Source organism: Asterias amurensis, chromosome 2, assembly GCF_032118995.1.
Source record: "Asterias amurensis chromosome 2, ASM3211899v1".
Taxonomy (NCBI): domain Eukaryota; kingdom Metazoa; phylum Echinodermata; class Asteroidea; order Forcipulatida; family Asteriidae; genus Asterias; species Asterias amurensis.
Genome location: NC_092649.1, coordinates 28,758,796 through 28,777,304, shown reverse-complemented (window position 1 = coordinate 28,777,304; position 18,509 = coordinate 28,758,796). Strand labels below are relative to the sequence as shown.

At 36.8% G+C, this 18,509-nt stretch overlaps 3 protein-coding genes across 3 annotated transcripts in view; 2 read left to right on the top strand and 1 right to left on the bottom strand.

Moving 5' to 3' along the window:
• LOC139954599 (reelin-like) overlaps positions 1–18,509 on the bottom strand; it is a 56,858-nt gene that overhangs the window by 15,553 nt on the left and 22,796 nt on the right. The window lies entirely within an intron of this gene.
• On the top strand, positions 3,130–5,631 carry LOC139952787 (NACHT, LRR and PYD domains-containing protein 3-like). Its single transcript, XM_071952006.1, is given in 1 exon segment — positions 3,130–5,631. A coding segment is annotated over 1 exon segment (2,487 nt). The 5' UTR covers positions 3,130–3,144.
• Positions 11,002–17,628, top strand: LOC139954177 (NLR family CARD domain-containing protein 4-like). Its single transcript, XM_071953877.1, has 4 exons — positions 11,002–11,036; positions 11,494–11,658; positions 12,222–12,299; positions 12,977–17,628. The coding sequence occupies exons 2-4, from the start codon at positions 11,628–11,630 to the stop codon at positions 15,730–15,732; spliced, it is 2,865 nt and encodes a 954-aa protein (XP_071809978.1). The 5' UTR covers positions 11,002–11,036; positions 11,494–11,627; the 3' UTR covers positions 15,733–17,628.

Below are 18,509 nucleotides of genomic sequence, written 5' to 3'. Positions count from 1 at the left end.
TCCTTTTTGGATGTTTAGACCACGAGTACTGAATGGACTGAAGGCGCCTTATCCACATTCAGTTATTAACCAGTGCCTCAATGTCATGTAAAATCATTTTAAAAATAGAGTGATTAGGAAGATTTAAGTTTTAATAGTTTTTTCAACTGTGCATCGTTCGTCTGTTATTGTTATGTGAGAACGATTTTGTTGCCAACAAATAATTGTTGATGACATTTAAAAAAAATAAAAACCAATTTACACATAAAAGTATTTGTCCTTTAAAGCTACTATCGTGTATTTTTTGCGCCAGAAAATACTTACATTATTTAATTGAACTGGAATGAGGTCTGTAATTAACTTGTACCTATCTGTTTTACCTACAGTGGTTGTCCTGCTGAAAATATTCATAAAAAATGGTATGTATAAAGTACTGAGGCTTGAAAACATTCTTGAAGATTGATTATAAATTCCAGTTCAGAAGTCCCAGGCAGACTCCGAGTCAACCTTTGGGTAGCAGACATTGTCTGCTGATAGAGCAGACCTTACACGAATATCCATTTTATATTTACTCCTTATCAAAGGCAAAACCAAAAGGCAATAAACCATTATAGTTTATTGTATAAATGTCACAACATTTCAAAATCAAATTCGAATGTGCATGAACAAAAAGGCCATTTTATGAAATGCATCAGGGTATGTTAAGGTACACATTTAAAGGCAGTGTACACTATTGGTAATTACTCAAAATAATTATCAGCAAAAAACCTCGCTTGGTAACGAGTAGTGGTGAGAGGTTGATAGTTTAAAACATTGTAAGAAACGGCTCCCTCTGAAGTGACGTAGTTTTCGAGAAAGAAGTAATTTTCCACGAATTTGATTGCGAGACCTCAAGTTTAGAACTTGAGGTCTCGAAATCAAGCATCCAAACGCACACAACTTCGTGTGACAAGGGTGTTTTTTATTTCATTCATATCTGGCAACTTTGACGACCAATTGAGCTCAAATTTTCACAGGTTTGTTATTTTATGCATATGTTGAGATACACCAAGTGAGAAGACTGGTCTTTGACAATTACCAATAGTGTCCACTGTCTTAAAGTTCATTTACCTTCCTATTTTTATTCCCAGTATGGAAAAATCTCCTCACTCACCCTCTATAGAAATGCAACTGATTTGTCTCGCTTTGAAAAATACAGCCAACTTAATAATAAAGAATAAAACTAGAATTAAGTGTTTGTAGAAAACAAACACTAGGTGTTCAGTTACCGTTGGGTCAGTGTTTGACTCCATAAAAATAGTGTTGTTTAAAAGCTCATCAAATTGCAAAGAAAACAAAATGAAAATGTATCTTACAGTAGGTAAAGCATCAAAAACAAAGGAAAAGCCTTTAAATGATGCCTTTTCAAAGCATTTAAAAGGTCAAGAAAGGGTCACTAACATATCCATTTTTGTGAAGTCTGTAAAGCCCTTTTATATAATGTAAAGATTGTCAAAATAGCTTATGTGGTTGAGGAAATCTGGACTAAAACAGATAAAACACGAAGCTCTAAGGATGAGCAATGGAGCATGTCTCTGCACAACTGCACACACTACAAGTTGCACCACTGTGTCTCTTTATTACCAATTGGGAAATGTGTAGTTTTTGAGATATGAATTTTTGAATTTTCAACTCCCGATTTGAACCGTAAGACAAGGTCAAAATGGGGTCACGTCTGTGAAGTGTTCAAAGCTCTTTGCAAGACCTTTCCGATGAGGTATATGACTTTTTTTTTCTTAAGCTACTATATCCATCAGACTGACCATTTCCATCCAAAAAGCCATTGATCCCGTGCAGTGTTGTAGCTAGACCAATTTTAGTGGTGGTCTCTAAATCCAATTTAGTCCACCAAGGGCGAGCAGTTCAACACAATTGTTCATGTTAAGATATGGGTGCCATCATTGCTGAAGTGCAAACTAGGGGAAACCTGTGCTGGGCAGCACATTGATTTTGCTCGGAGTGCTGGGCGAAATTTATTACTTCTGGGCAGGCCCGCCCAGCACTGCCCACTGTGGCTACAACACTGATCCCATGTGTTGTTTAATGTATGTAAAAGAACCTAGTGCACTTATCGTATGAGAAGGGGGTCACCACGGTGTTCCTGGTTTGATGGGCAGCATATTGCGCCACAGCACCTTGTAAAACCATTACATGGTGCTATACGAAAAATTTCTAATACTTCAAAAACGTAGCTCCACATACCTTGCAGGCAAAGTGTTAAGGGTGAGCCATGACTGACAACTCTCTAAAAACACTACCAGTAGAATTAAGTCCTTGCATGTTTTCTAGGTGCAAAACCAGGCTCTGAAAAGCCAGGTAATGTTTTGCCCCATAAATAGAGCGAATCCACTTCCTACCTTTGGCCCCGGCACAAACACAATCTATTTTTGTGTCCAATGAAGTGTCCGATCCACGTCGTTCTTAATCATGAAACTATCAATCGAACGCTATACTGTACTTGTAGATAGCCCTACTGCTGGTAGCTTATAAAAAAAACATCATACAATTTCGGGGAAAATCAAATGGTTTTCAAGAGTGAACTATCAAAAATATTTCAGGGCGAACATGACAACTTGATTTATCATTGAGAAGTCAAACACTGTTCTTATGATTGCGTTAAAAAATGATTAAGTCGAAGAAAACAAATTCTTCTCAGTGAGACGAAAATTATTTTAGCTCGAAAAAGTATTTTCATGAAGTTGTTTTACTCATTTCTGAAAAACTACAGCACCTCAGCAAGTAATATTTTAAGGAAAGATTTCTAATTTCATTATCTTCAAACTGTAAGTTCAATGTATATCGATCTGTTGACATTGTGTTTTGTGCTACAAAAAAGTACCCCAATCCTTTAAGAGGTGAAAACTAGCTGGTGTGGATGTGTCGAAATACACGCAACATGCATGTTTTTTACAAATACACGCGACATGCAAGTAAAACTTCAAAATTGTAAGTGGAATATATTAAGAGAGCTTAGGTTGTGGGTGCACTTATGTTAGTGATGGATTCGTTTTTATTTGTTTATGTTTCTCAACAGATAAATAAGACACCGATCAAATTCAAGCTGTTGGACAAAAGGCTAATAAAGCACTGAAAAAAAAGTACACATCTACATCTGGCTATGTACAGATGCTCCCATGGGTTGATGATGATAAAATGGACATAATGGACATCTACACTAAGCTACAATTAGAAGAACAAGTTGACATCAGAGGGAAAATTCAAAAAGAGGACAATACCATGCAATCATTTGAAGACATGTTTAACTTCAAGACAAGGGAGGGTAATCCAATCAAACGTATTGTAATAAGCGGATCAGCAGGAATTGGCAAGACAACCCTAATTGACAAAATTGCTTATGATTGGGCATTGGGTAACGGTGAGACACTCAATAAGTATGAACTTGTCTTTGTACTAAATATGCGTTCATTGCAACAAAGTAGCAACTTAACAGATGCAATTTTTGATAGGCTTCTAGCCAAGGACTCTGTAGATGAATCTGCTTTAAATGAGTTTATTGACAAGAACCAAGACAAAGTATTGATTCTCTTGGATGGATTTGATGAATTTAAAATCATTACACTTGACACAAACTCATTTGGTTCAATTCTCAAAGTTCTTAATCGAAAGCTGGGCCCAGAATGTTGGGTAGTTATTACATCTCGTCCTCCCCTTGACAAATTAGTCAACTCGTCATTGGTTGAGAAGCCCTATTCTCATGTCAGAGTTGAGGGCTTTTCTGATACAGATATAAATGAATATGTGAACAAATTCTTCCCTGATGATCATGACAAAACTAGAACGCTTATAGAGCAGATAAAACAGTCAGAAACCTTGTCTGATTTGGCAAAGAGTCCCATGCTACTGTTGCTGATGTGTTTGCTGATGGGGAGCACACAGAACACCCTCCCAGACACAATGACACAACTGTACAAAAGTGCATTTCAGTACATATTCAAAAGAAAAAAAAGAAACATTGAAGACGATGCAATATCTAAGAACTTGATTTCTATTGGAAAGGTTGCTCTAGGTAGTCTCCTTTCTAAAGATCAGTCATTTGCCTTTAGAGAAGGGGACTTTGAAAAGACTGCATTAGATGCAGCACTGAATGCAGGTGTCCTCACTGGTGAGAGGGTCATCGATGGGCTTGATACCTATCAAAGAGTGTCTTTTTTACACCAAACATTTCTGGAGTATTGTGCAGCGATGTACTGGCAAAGCTTGATAACCACTGAGGAATTTGACAGAATCCTAGATCAGACAGAGGTTGAGTCAACTGAGCATGCCACATTTAGAGATCCTCATTCTTCCCATCTATCTCGTTACGAGTATTTGTTCCGATTTTGCTGTGGAGACGATGAGGCATGTACAAATCAGATTTTAAAGAAGATTCATCAAGTCTGAAATTTGCGACTTGTCATTATTTGTTATTTTGAGAGTCAGTCAAAGGAACTTCCAGACGAAAATGTTATCAGCTCAATTCTGACTGATGATTTTGTTATTCCATATTGGAATAATGATAGTACAAATGCACTATTTCATTTTCTGAAGCAAGTGGCAGCCCTCAGCAGAGAAAATGATTACTTCACAAATGTTAAGAAACTAAATGTGACTGGTTTTAACTTCCAGAGGTTTGGTGAAGATTTTGCAAAGTCGCTAAAGTTTATGACCAATTTACAATCTCTTTCTCTGGCAGGCAGCTCGTTAACTGCTGCCAATACTAATCAAATCCTATCTTCATTGGCAAGTCCATCAACATTGACTGAGCTAGACCTCTCAGGGAATAAAGCCTTGGGTGGCTCTGTGTCATTGTTGGCTCCTCAATTGATGAAACTGAAGCGCCTCAAGAAGCTGGGCTTGTTTGGATGTTCACTGGAAGTTCAAGATGTGTCTACCACTGCCAAGTCAATGGGTGACACTCTGGTTGATCTAGATGTATCATGGAATGAAGGATTGTGTGGCTGTGCATCCATTTGGGGTCCTGAACTGGGAAAAATGGGATGCCTTCAAGAAATTCACTTGGTAAGCTGTTCACTGCAAGGTACAGATGTTGAGCCCATTGCTGTGGCACTGAGTGGTGTGTCTACTCTGGTTAATCTTAATCTGGAAAATAATCTAGGCTTGGGTGGTTGTGCAGAGATGTGGGCTCTTCATTTGAAGGGAATGAGACACCTTAAGGAGGTGCACTTGGGTAATTGCTCATTGAGAGATAAAGATGTTGAACCCATTGCTGTAGCACTGAGTGACATTCAAACTCCGTTTCATCTGAACCTCATCTTAAATTACGCATTGAGTGGCAGTGCATCATTGTGGGCTCAGCATTTGAAGAAAATGAACCACCTGAAGAAACTGACGTTGGCATGGTGCAATCTGACAGATGGTGATATGGAGCCCATTGCTGAGTCAGTGAGTGACATGCCTAATCTGAATCATCTAGATCTCACATTGAATAATCCGTTGACTGGCTGTGCATCATCCTGGGCGCCTCAATTGAAGCTAATGACCAAACACCTCAAGAAGATCACACTGTATGGGTTGACACATGAGGACCAGGAGTACATTAATGCATCAAATGATTTGAATTTGACCATAATGGATTTTTTAACCCAACCATAGTTCTAAACAACACAAAGAAAAATGAAGATCAGTTCCAACATTTTAGACAAAGCCTTGAACTGTAGACTCTTTATTCGTCGTAAATGCAACTCATTCTGATTTACCCACCGATGTGAATCTGTCATGTCATGAGTCTGTAATTTCCTGCGGATAAGACGCTCGGCGGATAAGACGGAGTGAAAAAAGTTTTAGAGATAAACAAAATAATCAAAGTCATGTAAATATTGTCATGCCACAGAGCCTGGACTTCCTGCAGGCACAAATTTTATTTAGCTCACCATGGAAGACAATTTCAAGTCTTACATTTGATGAAGACTGGAAGGTAACATTTGTTATCAACTTTTGCTCTTGTCAGTTATGTTAATTCATACAATTGTCAAGTAAATTGTTGTTTTGTACCAATGCTTTTGACTTCTTTTTTAAATGTGAAAGCTATCTTTATAACTTCATTTATGAACTAGTTTAACAGTAATCTATTTAAAATCCATTCAGAACCGCTTTGAATTTGAATTTTTATTCTTGGACATTGTAATAGTATATTTCTTTAGGGAGTTGGAACTAGCCTCACATGTAAAATGACACCACAAGATTACAATTCAACTTGGTCTTTATCTATCCATTTCAAAATGTTTATTTTCTGTTTTTCTTTTTTGAAACTCCCGCTTCAAGGTTTGAAGTCAGGCTTTTAATCAACACAAATTTATTTATAACTAGAACAGCGAAGCTGCAATGGCGAGCTGCTGATCACCAGATAGAACAATGACTGACAGAAAACTGATGGTCAAAGGGGTGGGGACGTTGACAATGAAGTTATGACATTTAAGGTTTTCATTGCTTTAGCTCATTCAACTGGAACCAGTGATCTTTGAGTTTTATCTTTTCATATTATATACATCTATAAGCAGCAATAATTATTTGATTAAAACTTTGCACTCTTCAGTGATGCACTCTTTGAGTTTCATCGTTTCATATGCATCTTTATGTAAAAAGTAATATTTGATTTAGGTTTCAAGTCAGTACATCATTGCAATAAGGAGTTATGCCCATTTAATTTGTTCATTGTTTTAGCTCATTCAACTGAAACCAGTGATTAATTCTTTAAGTTTTATCTCTTCATATAAATCTACATGTAAGAAGCAACATCTGACTTAAGTTTCAAGTCAGAACATCGTTGCAATCAGGAGTTATGACCATTTAAGGTTTTCATTGGTTCAGCTCATTCAACTGGAACCAGTGATGCACAAAGACGGGTTTATCTTTTCTTATGACTCTATATATAAAAAGCAATAGTTTGAAGTCAGTTCATCATTGAAATAAGTAGTTATGTTTATTTAATTTGTTCATTGTTTTAGCTCATTCAACTGAAACCAGTGATTAATTCTTTAAGTTTTATCTCTTCATATAAATCTACATGTAAGAAGCAACATCTGACTTAAGTTTCAAGTCAGAACATCGTTGCAATCAGGAGTTATGACCATTTAAGGTTTTCATTGGTTCAGCTCATTCAACTGGAACCAGTGATGCACAAAGACAGGTTTATCTTTTCTTATGACTCTATATATAAAAAGCAATAGTTTGAAGTCAGTTCATCATTGAAATAAGTAGTTATGTTTATTTAATGTTTCATTGTTTTAGATCATTCAACTGAAACCAGTGTTTAATTCTTTGAGTTTCATCTTTTCATATGAATCTACTTGTTAGAAGCAATGTTTGACTTAAGTTTCAAGTCAGTACATCATTACAATAAGGAGTTATGACCATTTAATGTTATTTGTAGATCAGGTGATAGATTCACCTCTCCAGGGGACATTTTGGTAAAAACATCACATGATAGAGACCTACAATAGACTGTAGGAGACAAAGTAAATAACACTCCTTAAAGTTCAGGTACAAAATATGTATTAATCATTCTATTCTATTTGTATTAGTCATTAGTCTATGCAAAGTACAAAGGTGTGAACGACAAAACAAACTCATCTGCCCCAAGCTGATTGGTTGGATCAGGTGATAGATTCACCTCTCCAGGGGACATTTTGGTAAAAACATCACATGATAGAGACCTACAATAGACTGTAGGAGACAAAGTAAATAACACTCCTTAAAGTTCAGGTACAAAATTTGTATTAATCATTCTATTCTATTTGTATTAGTCATTAGTCTATGCAAAGTACAAAGGTGCGAACGACAAAACAAACTCATCTGCCCCAAGCTGATTGGTTGGATCAGGTGATAGATTCACCTCTCCCGGGGACATTTTGGTGGAAACATCACATGATAGAAACCTAGACTGTATGAGACACAACACTTCCTGAAGTTCAGGTACAAACATTTTCATAGTCATTCAAATATCTATGCAAAGTATCAGGGTGTGAAGGACAAAAGAAACTCAACTAATGGTAAATTTTGACCTGAGCTATTCAATCTGATTGGTTGTTTTGAATCACATGATCGATACAGCTTCCCTTGGGTAACTCGAGAACCCTGGAACATTAAACACAATACATACCACTCCTTCAAATTAAACACACAGGCCCTATATACGTATCACAATGTTAGTTCCTAGGTAGCAGGATAAACTTTGGTTGATTTGTTTCCTATCTAACACCGATTCTTACCAATTATTAGGTTAATTTCACTGAAGACTCACAAATGTTCTCTATCAAGGCTTGAGTGATATTTGAAAACACTTGTCAGCTACATCTGAAGTTTGATCTGGTTATTTCTGAAGTGGGCACAACGTTAACATCAACATATTTATGAGTGGTAAGTAACACTTTATTGTTACTTCCTCTTGTCCTTTAAAACCTCCTTCTGTAATGCCACCATGGTGATGTTCAACTGGTATTGCTGAAAGCCCTGCTAAATTATATCTTTTCTGGTATTAGTTGTTAAAGGCAGTGGACACTATTGGTAATGACTCAAAATAATTATTAGCATAAAACCTTTCTTGGTAACAAGTAATGAGGAGAGGTTGATAGTATAAAACATTGTGAGAAACAGCTCCCTCTGAAGTGCCATAGTTTTGAAGAAAGAAGTAATTTTCCACGAATTTGGTTTTGAGACCTCAAGTTTAGAACTTGAGGTCTCAAAATCAACCATCTAAACGCACACAACTTCGTGTGACAAGGGTGTTTTCTTCTTTCATTGTTATCTCGCAACTTCGATGACCGATTGAGCTCAAATTTTCACAGGTTTGTTATTTTATGCATATGTTGAGATACACCAACTGTGAAGGCTAGTCTTTGAAAATTACCAATTTTGTCCACTGCCTTTAATGTCTTGAGTTGCTATTTTCAAATGCTTGTTTGTCCATTGACTTCTAATTATTTCAGAGAGAACTCTAAGGATCAAGGCCTTGCATACCCTTCACAAATAGTGTGATTCAAAGTTTGGAACCAAAACAAAAGTTGCTCACAACCAAAACAGAAATTGTTTAACAATCATTACATGCTATTCAGTCCAATTACAAAATATTTGGTACATCTTTAACCCTAGTGACCACCAAAAAACATGTCAAATTGGACTTTGATAAACGGTCATAACTTAACAATTACAACACCCATTTTATACTACCCTCATTCGGTTGTTTAGAGCAATTGTTGAGCTTTCCCTTGATGTGATATGTTTAGCAGCGGGTACATTTCAAAATTTAAAGAAAAACAAGGTTGACATTTTGTTTTTTTCCCGTTCAGCAACCCTACTAGAGTGAAATGAACAATGTCTGGCCGTGTAAAAATAAACATGTTTAGCGTCTGGGTTTCTAAAAAAAAAGGGAGGAGGGGCTTTTTATTTTGTATTTTTTAAAAATTTCAAAAATTCATTGTTTCTTCTACTGTTCAAACTCTCAATAAATTTTTTAAACATGCTGGACAAAACATTGAACAAAACAAAACATATTTTTTTAAAAAGGAAGGAAGAGGACTCTGTTTTTAATGACTGCTCGACACATATTTTAAGTAAAGTATTTTCTTGATGAGACTGTTAAAATATATCCTTTTTTTTTTCATTTACCAAAAAAAGAATTAAAAAAAAAAAAGGTTACATAAAAACCCTCTAAAAAAAAGAAGCAGGCGGGGACGCTAAACATGTTTATTTTTTACTTGGCCTTATGTGACTATGGTGAACCAAGCTTGCTTTTAGGTTCTGTTATACTTTAATCGTACTGAAAAACAAACAGTAATTCATTCCTATAAATTGATTTCATCAGATAATCAACGTGGTGAGGAAGACACAGGATGGGCAGTGGTATTTCATCACGAAAGAAAACGGGTAACTACTCCCCCCCCCCCCCCCCCCCCATTTTTTTAATTTAAAATTTGATAATTAATTTTCTACAATTTATTTTACAGGTTGTCTGATCAATACAGAAAGTGTGAAAAAATTTATTCCAAACAAAGAGAGACTTTTGGGACGCTAGGTGGCAGCATATTAAAATTGACCGGACAGCTATGACTTTATGGTCACACCAACAAATATAGCTTCTCGTAGCAACCAATGCTAAATGCTAAATATTCAAAAGATACCCAACGATTAATTTAAGTCCCCAAGCCTCTAGAAAACAAATAATAAATTCTGACATGTAAACTTAATGTGTCTTCTCAATTCCTGGTAGATTAACCACATGGCTTTTGAGCTAGGCCATGGAGCTAGGCTCATCCAAAATATAAACACCCCGGACAACGAAACTGGCTAGACACCATCTTAAAAAGTTTTCCAACACATTTAGCCAAATAGGGTCAGTTATAGAGAACTAGTGTAACCCAAATGCTCCAAATTGAAAGTCAACAAACCCAGGGGCACAATGCTTTTTTCAACAATCCATCAAGACCATGATCGTCAAACCTTCGATTTCTGTGGGTTAAAGTTTCAATAATAAGACTATATGCATGAGGTCATTTGATTTTGTATGTGATATCCCGATAATTTTGGAGTGATTTTTTTTTTTTTTTTTTTTTTAAGCAGAAACAACAATTGTTGATGCAAGTACAGTCACAATATTAATTCATTGTAGTAAGAAATTATTATGTCTTGGGTTGTAGATAATCGATGATGGTTTAACAGTTAAAACATTTATAAAGATTTTGTTTAAACAGATAGTTAATTAATTTAAAGGTAGAGTCACAAACTTTACTTTTTATTTAGTTTGTGATGCATGGGAAGTCTAACAGACAATACAAATTTAAAAACATCAAATTTATAGACTCAGATGATCATCATTATAATATTTAAAAAAAATATCTGTTTGGATTTTTTGTAGCAAATCAAAATTGTGAATTTTGCCCTAACTACAATGCTGATTGCTGTGCTTTAGGTTTTGTAATATTCTTCATTGTTCCAAATTCTTCCAGAGACTCCACGAGGTGGTTTGAAAAGTGGGAAAAAGGAATTATCACAAGATGAAACAGGTAATAGTTAAATTCACATTTTGATTTGAGCATTTATGGTATTAAAAGCTTCATATTGGGAAGTCAATGATTTATCTTTTGTATAGTCTGTGATTAGGAACTTGTGCTTGAGTAGTCTAGGGCGCTGGACCCAAATTCTGTTATTTATACAATAAGGGTTCAAATCATATTTGCTTCTCTCCACCCGGGAGTACACAGTGGGTACCGGCGAGAGCTGTGGAGTAACCTGCGATAGACTGGCATCTTGTCAGGGAGGAATACTAATAGTTTGTGACGTGATGTTCAAGTATCACACACATTCTGATATCGAGAATGCCCTCGGATACATGAAAAGTTCCATACTTTTTAGTAGGAAACTACTTTATTTAAGTGTTGTAGAAGAGCTGGAAATATGTTTACAAATATAAGTGTCATTCACTGTAATGTGAATTTAAGTAGAAGTTTTATCTGTCACCAGATATTAAACCTGATCTTCAGCACGATCTGAGCCAACAATCATCTAGTGTTCACACAGTTCACCCTAACCAACAAGCTGAAGCACAACACTTTCATCATTGTGCTGTCATCTTTGGTTCAGCTTCTGGAACTACAATGAATAATTCAGGCAATCAGAATGTAACAGGTATTATACACACTCATCACAGCATAGAGGTTTTTAGTTTAAAAAGGAAACCAAAATCAAAGGCTCTTGAAACAGTTGTCTGCTTTTGATGTTAAAAATAGTTTTGTTCAAGTGAGAAGAGGTTGTATGTGTGAAAAATGTGGTGCTCATCATGCGAGTGCCATACCCTAAAAAAACTATCTCACTATGTCAACTTACAGTATATGATACGTGATAAAATAAGTAGCATAAAACACTCATGCCAATAAAGAGATTCACGTAAACTTATTCTAAGTTTTGACACTTTAGGTCATATATACTCATTAAATATAATTGTCAAACAGTTGGTAAACACAAAATTGGCAACAACAAAAAGATGAAGAATATACTGCACTGGCCATTTTCCAAAGAACCCAAGTCCAGCTCAAACATGTTCACTTGAACTTTAAAGGTGAAAACTGTGCTAAAAAATTGTTGTTGAATTTACAGAACTATGTGTTTATGTACATTTAAGTGAAGCTTAAATTTTGCGATTGGAATAATTAAATTGAAAGCAATTGTGATTTCTTAAAACTTACCCACAGGAACATCAAGTCCTGACAAAGTTCAAGCTGTTGCATCAAAAGCTGAAGAGGCAGTGAAGAAAGTGTACAAATCTACAGGTAGCTATGTACAGATGCTCCCAGGGGTTGATGATGATTAGATGCACATGTACATCTACACTATACAATTGTTTCACGCTGAGACGGGGGTCCATGGGGTGTTGTACATGCGAGGGGGCAAAGCCGAGGGTGCCATTTGCTTTGTTATACCTTGATTACATTATTATTCCTCTTCTCAAAGTTCTGTTGTCATCTTCAAACATTATTTCGACAAAGTATACATGGTTTTATAAGCAGACAAACAGTTGATCAAATAAGAAACAATTCTTCACTGTTCCCTCGAACCGGCTGTTCCCTCGAACCGGCTGTTTTGTACAAAGGATGTGCGCTACGCACGTATATTCATTTTTGTATTACATCACGTGATTGATTCTCACCTAATCAAACCTCAAAATTTGTTACCGAGGTATAACAAAAAGCTGTTTAGTTAAACAAGTTTACACAAGGGGGAAGCCTCGAAAAGAGAATAACAACATGGAATCAGATAGAAAAATGTTCCACTTTGAAATGAGGAGGGAAACATATGAAAAGATGTAGCCTGAGACAAGGGAGAGTAATCCCATCAAATGCGATACAGAACTACGTGTTTATATGTACAGTTCACTAATGAAACTTAAATTCTGTGATTGGAGTAATTATAATCAAAGGAACTTTGAATTGTTATAATCTACCAACAGGAACACCAGACCAAGAGCAAGTTCAAGCCGTTGCATCAAAGGTTAAAGAGGCGGTGAAGAAAGTGTACAAATCTACTGCAAATCAGATGCACATAATAGACATCTTCACAACGCTATGTTTAGTTGAACAAACTCATACAAGAAGAAAGCCTCGGAAAAAGGAAAATAACATGAAATCTGATAAAGAAATGGAATTAGATAAAAAAACATATGAAAAGATGCAGCCTGAGACAAGGGAGGGTAACCCCATCAAATGTAAGATAGAATCATATGAAGGGATTTTCAAATTTCAGACACACAAGGAGGGAATTCCAATCAAACGTATCGTTGTTAGCGGATCAGCAGGAATTGGCAAGACAACCCTAATTGACAAAATTGCTTATGATTGGGCGTTGGGTACCTGTCAGACACTTAATAAGTTTGAACTTGTTTTTGTTTTAAAAATGCGCTCAATAAAACAAGCCTCCAACTTAACAGAAGCGATCGGTCATCAACTTGTTGCCAAAGACTCTTTGGATGCATCTGCTTTGGAAGAGTTTATTGACAAGAACCAAGACAAAGTATTGATTCTCTTGGATGGATTTGATGAATTTAAAATTGCTTCGCTTGACACATCCTCATTTGGTTCAATTCTCAAAGTTCTTAGTAAAACACAGTACACAGAATGTTGGGTAGTTATTACATCTCGCCCTCCCCTTGACAAATTAGTCAACAAATCATTGGTTAAAAAGCCCTATGCTCATGTGAGAGTTAAGGGCTTTTCCAACACAAATATAAAGGAATATGTAAACAAATTCTTCACTGAGGATCATGACAAGGCTAGGAGACTTATAGAGCAGATAGAACTCTCAGATACATTGTCTGATTTGGCAGAGAGTCCCATGCTACTGCTGCTGATGTGCTCGCTATGGGCCGAAAAGAACACTCTCCCTGACACAATGACACGACTGTACAAAAGTGCATTTCAATACATATTCAAAAGAAAAGAAAGAAACATCAAAGAAAATGAAATATCTGAAGTTTTGATTAGAGTTGGAAAGGTTGCTCTAGATTGTCTGATTTCGAAAGATCGGTCATTTGACTTTAGAGAAGGGGACTTTGAAAAGAGTGCGTTAGATGAAGCGATGAAAGCAGGTGTCCTCACTAGTGAGAGGATCATCGATGGGCTTGACACTTATCAAAGTGTGTCTTTTATACACCACCTGTTTTTGGAGTATTGTGCAGCGCTGTACTGGCAAAGCTTGATAAATACCGAGGAATATGACAGAATCCTAGATCAGGTAGCTGGTAAGTTGACAGATTATTCTTGCTGTTCTCGCTATGAGAAACTGCTCCAATTTTGTTGTGGAGAAAACGTGGCATGCACAAATCGTATTTTACAAAAGATTCATCACATAAATCCACAACTTGTCCTTGTTTATTATTTTGAGAGTCGGTCAAAGGAACTGCCACTAGAAAATGTTATCCGTTCAATTCTGACTGATGGTATTGACATTTCTAAATGGAATAATGATAGTACAAATGCATTCTTTCATTTTCTGAAGCAAGTGGCAGCCCTCTGCAGAGGAAATGATTACTTCTCAGAGGTTAAGACACTGAATGTGTCTAACTTTAACTTACACAGGTTTGTTGAAGTCTTGGCAACGTCAATAAAGCTAATGACTAATTTAGAACGTCTGTCTCTGAAGTACAGCTCATTAACTGTTGCCAATACTGATCAAATCCTATCATCATTGGCAAGTCCATCAACATTGATTGAGCTAGACCTCTCAGGGAATGAAACCTTAGGTGGCTCTGTGTCATTGCTGGCTCCTCAATTGATGAAATTGAAGTGCTCAAACCTGTGCTTAACTTCATGCAAACTGGTGGCTCAAGATGTGTCGCCCATTGCCAAGTCAATGAAAGACACTCTGGTTGTTCTAGATGTAAATGAGAGTAGAGCATTGGGTGGCTGTGCATCCACTTGGGGTCCCGAATTGGGAAAAATGGAATGCCTTTATTTTATTTCCTTGATAGACTGTTGCCTGGAAGGTACAGATATTGAGCACATTGCTATGGCATTGAGTGGTGTGTCTACTCTGTATTATCTTCATCTGGGAAAGAATCAAGGCTTGGGTGGTTGTGCAGAGATGTGGGCTCTTCATTTGAAGGGAATGAGACACCTTAAGGAGGTGCACTTGGGTAAATGCTCATTGAGAGATAAAGATGTTGAACCAATTGCTGTAGCACTGAGTGACATTCAAACTCTGGTTCATCTTAATCTGTCATGGAATCAAGACTTGGGTGGTTGTGCTGAGATGTGGGCTCTTCATTTGAAGGGAATGAGACACCTTAAAGAGGCAAACTTGAGCCTTTGCAAATTGAGACATAAAGATGTAGAACCCATTGCTGTGGCACTAAGGCACATTCAAACTCTGGACATATCGTACAATTCCACATTGGGTGGCTGTGCATCATTGTGGGCTCTGTATTTGAAGAAAATGAACCAACTTAAGGAACTGTCATTGAAAGGGTGCTCTCTGACAGGTGGTGATATGGAGCCCATTGCTGAGTCAGTGAGTGACATGCCTAATCTGGTCCATCTGAGTCTCTCAGATAATAATCCATTGATTGGCTGTGCATCATCCTGGGCGCCTCATTTGAAGCTAATGACCAAACACCTCAAGAGGCTCAGAATGGGTCACTTTACAGATGAAGAAGAGCAGCACATAAATGCATCAATTGGTTTGCATTCACCCATATTGGAGTTGGAGTAGACAACCACATAAGACTACTAAATAACACTTAGATGAAGACCATTGCCAATAAAGCCTTGAATGTCACTGTACATGCCTCATTTGTAGCAAATGGAGAAGAGGTAGAGAACCACATAACACTACTTAACAACACTAAAATGAAGACCATTGCCAATAAAGCATTGAATGTCACTGTAGACTCCTCATTAGTCAGAAGTAGAGTTGGAATTGACACCCATAAACAACAACAATTTCAAACATTCTAGACAAAGCCTTATCCCATAATATGTCATTGTAGACTCCTCATTTGTTGCAAATGTAACTCATTCCAAGTTACTCATAGTGAATCTGTCACGTCATTGAGTCTTTGATTTCTCTGCACAACTGTGTACTTCCTTTATTTGAGACAAATCATGTTTATTGGAGACTAATAGATGGAAATGAAGTTATTCCCCAAACCAAAAATGTATTAGACTTCAGTTGTCTCTTCCAGAAGTTGAACTTGAGAAAAATGCTCAAGTATGAACCCTGTCACTGAGTGTTATGCTCCCTCTGGTTGATCTGAACATTTAGTTTGATTCAAAGCCTCAGTGACTTTATAGTTTCCTTTGGACTTTCATGTTTAAAGCAAACTAAACACTTTCATTATATACACCTCAATCAGTCAACAAAATGTCAACTAATAATTTACATGTTAGCTACGCAAAATCGTGTAAATGTTCAGCAAAACTATATATAATTGACATATTATTTGATGTACATGTATCAACTATCAATTACAGCTCAAAACACACAATTGCAAGGCCAAAACTATGACAAATGAATTATCACTTTTACTTTCTCTCTTGCTGCTGTTACAAAACAAGACACTGCCACGTACAATGCACAAAATACGTGTAAGATGATTTAATGTGAGGATCTTAACAAAAACTTCTTCCTAGTTTCAAAGTAAACTACAATTTTTCATTCAGGGATTTGTTCATACAATACCTTAACGAAAGGTTGGTACTTTTTTTCGAGTCTATCAAATGAGCTATTACAAAATTGTAATAGCTCATTTTGTAAACCTAAATTTCAGGTCAAATCAGACCCTAGCATCTTCAATGCAAATGAAGCTTAAAAGGAAATGACATCATTGGATTATGGAAGAGTAGACTTTATCCGATCCTCTAGTTCTAAAGGAACAGTTCAGTGACTACAATAAGTCTTCATAGAATCGCAGTCATAGTTTGCTTTGGGTTTTTACGTTGTGTCTAAATGTTAAAACCATTCCAAGATGTTGACCAATTTGAATCATAACTAACACCAGTACATCACTGTATAATGTATTTAGGTTTAAATAGGTAACAGTAAATGTACCTCACATGACAACTCAGCCGACGTCAAATTGATAACTTCTCGCTTAATACAGGAAGTATGTTCCAGACCTCGAAATAACCGACAGCACTGACGGCAATTAGGTGCCCTGTGCCATTGTCATGAAGTCCTCAAACATAACGACAATTCACAGCAATATATTACCGTGCCCTTTTTTATCCAACTGCCGTCGGTGGCCCTTTTGTAAAATTGTTTGATGCATACTAAATGTCCGCTTGTATGTTCACACTTATACGGTTGAGAATGGTCGAGGTAATCATCGCAAAAAATTACTAGAAATTCCCACAAAACACAGACCTACCACTCCGCGATCACAATTTATACAACGCAACAGCAGTCACATAGTTTCCAATAAAGGCACTTAGTCTTTTCACTTTGCATTCTAAAATAAAGGCAAGAAACATTGAATGCTAGAGGGCTTTTCAGAATTATGCAATAGAAAGATAATAAACACCCTCTATTGGCAAAATATCACAGTGCATCACGCGATACCGCCTTGACCAAAGACTGCATGTGTCTGCCCATGCTTGGCCAAATGGGTTCCCCCACCCCCGAATTGCAATAACCACCAACGCTGGTGTGCACGTTTAAACCGTACAACAGCACAGTCTTCGCTGTTACGCAAGCAATAGCCGCCGACAGCATGGTCTGCGAAGCATATTATACATGTAGTTCCTCGGAACGGTTAGCTTGTTTACAAAAACAACACAACGTGTAGGCTTTATTTGACCAAAATGAAGCCAATTACGATACCTTGGATCGATAGAAAGATTATTTTACTGTATAACGTAAGATATTTTTCTTCCTTGTTTTGTTTCGTCTTGTTGTTTCGGGGGTATTTTTGCTGTGGTGCCCTTTTTACACTTACGACATTGCTGCAGTGCCCTTCTAATTCTGGTAAAAAGCACAGCAATTATTGCAGTGCCCTTTTGAACACAAAGTTCGAGGCCTGATGTTCTTCAAAGTTTACTAAAGGCCATCTCATCAGTTCAAACAGGAATACCATTACAGTCTACTATTGGGTTTTTTGTCGTAATCATTATGAGAAGTTAGAAGCTAAATCAGTGTTTTTATGCCAGTACATCGCAGCGCGGTTTAATGTCATATCAGGGATTGTATCTTCATTGACTTATTGCAATGGACAAAGACAGTACCAAAATGGTCGCGCACTTTTGTGTCAAGTTCCCATGGGTAGAGAGTAGTCAGTGCAAGAGTGCTATTTAACAGTTCCTTTGGTTCAAACCATAATGATGCTTAGAATGTATATAAATTCATTTCATAAACCACTGAAATATTATGGAAATATTGACTGCTATGAGGGGCACAGTTGAAATTATAGGCCCAAGGTGATGTCAAAACCATGACTATGCCCGAAGCGAAGCTGAGGGCATAGTCATGGTTTTGACATCACCGAGGGCCTA

What these genes read in the sequence shown, in the direction of transcription:
- LOC139954177 (XM_071953877.1), top strand. Translation starts at nt 11,628, where the DNA reads ATGAATAATTCAGGCAATCAGAATGTAACAG. An exon ending in AGGCAATCAGAATGTAACAG is followed by an intron (nt 11,659 to 12,221) that starts GTATTATACACA and finishes ACTTACCCACAG; the next exon opens with GAACATCAAGTCCTGACAAA. An exon ending in GAAAGTGTACAAATCTACAG is followed by an intron (nt 12,300 to 12,976) that starts GTAGCTATGTAC and finishes ATCTACCAACAG; the next exon opens with GAACACCAGACCAAGAGCAA.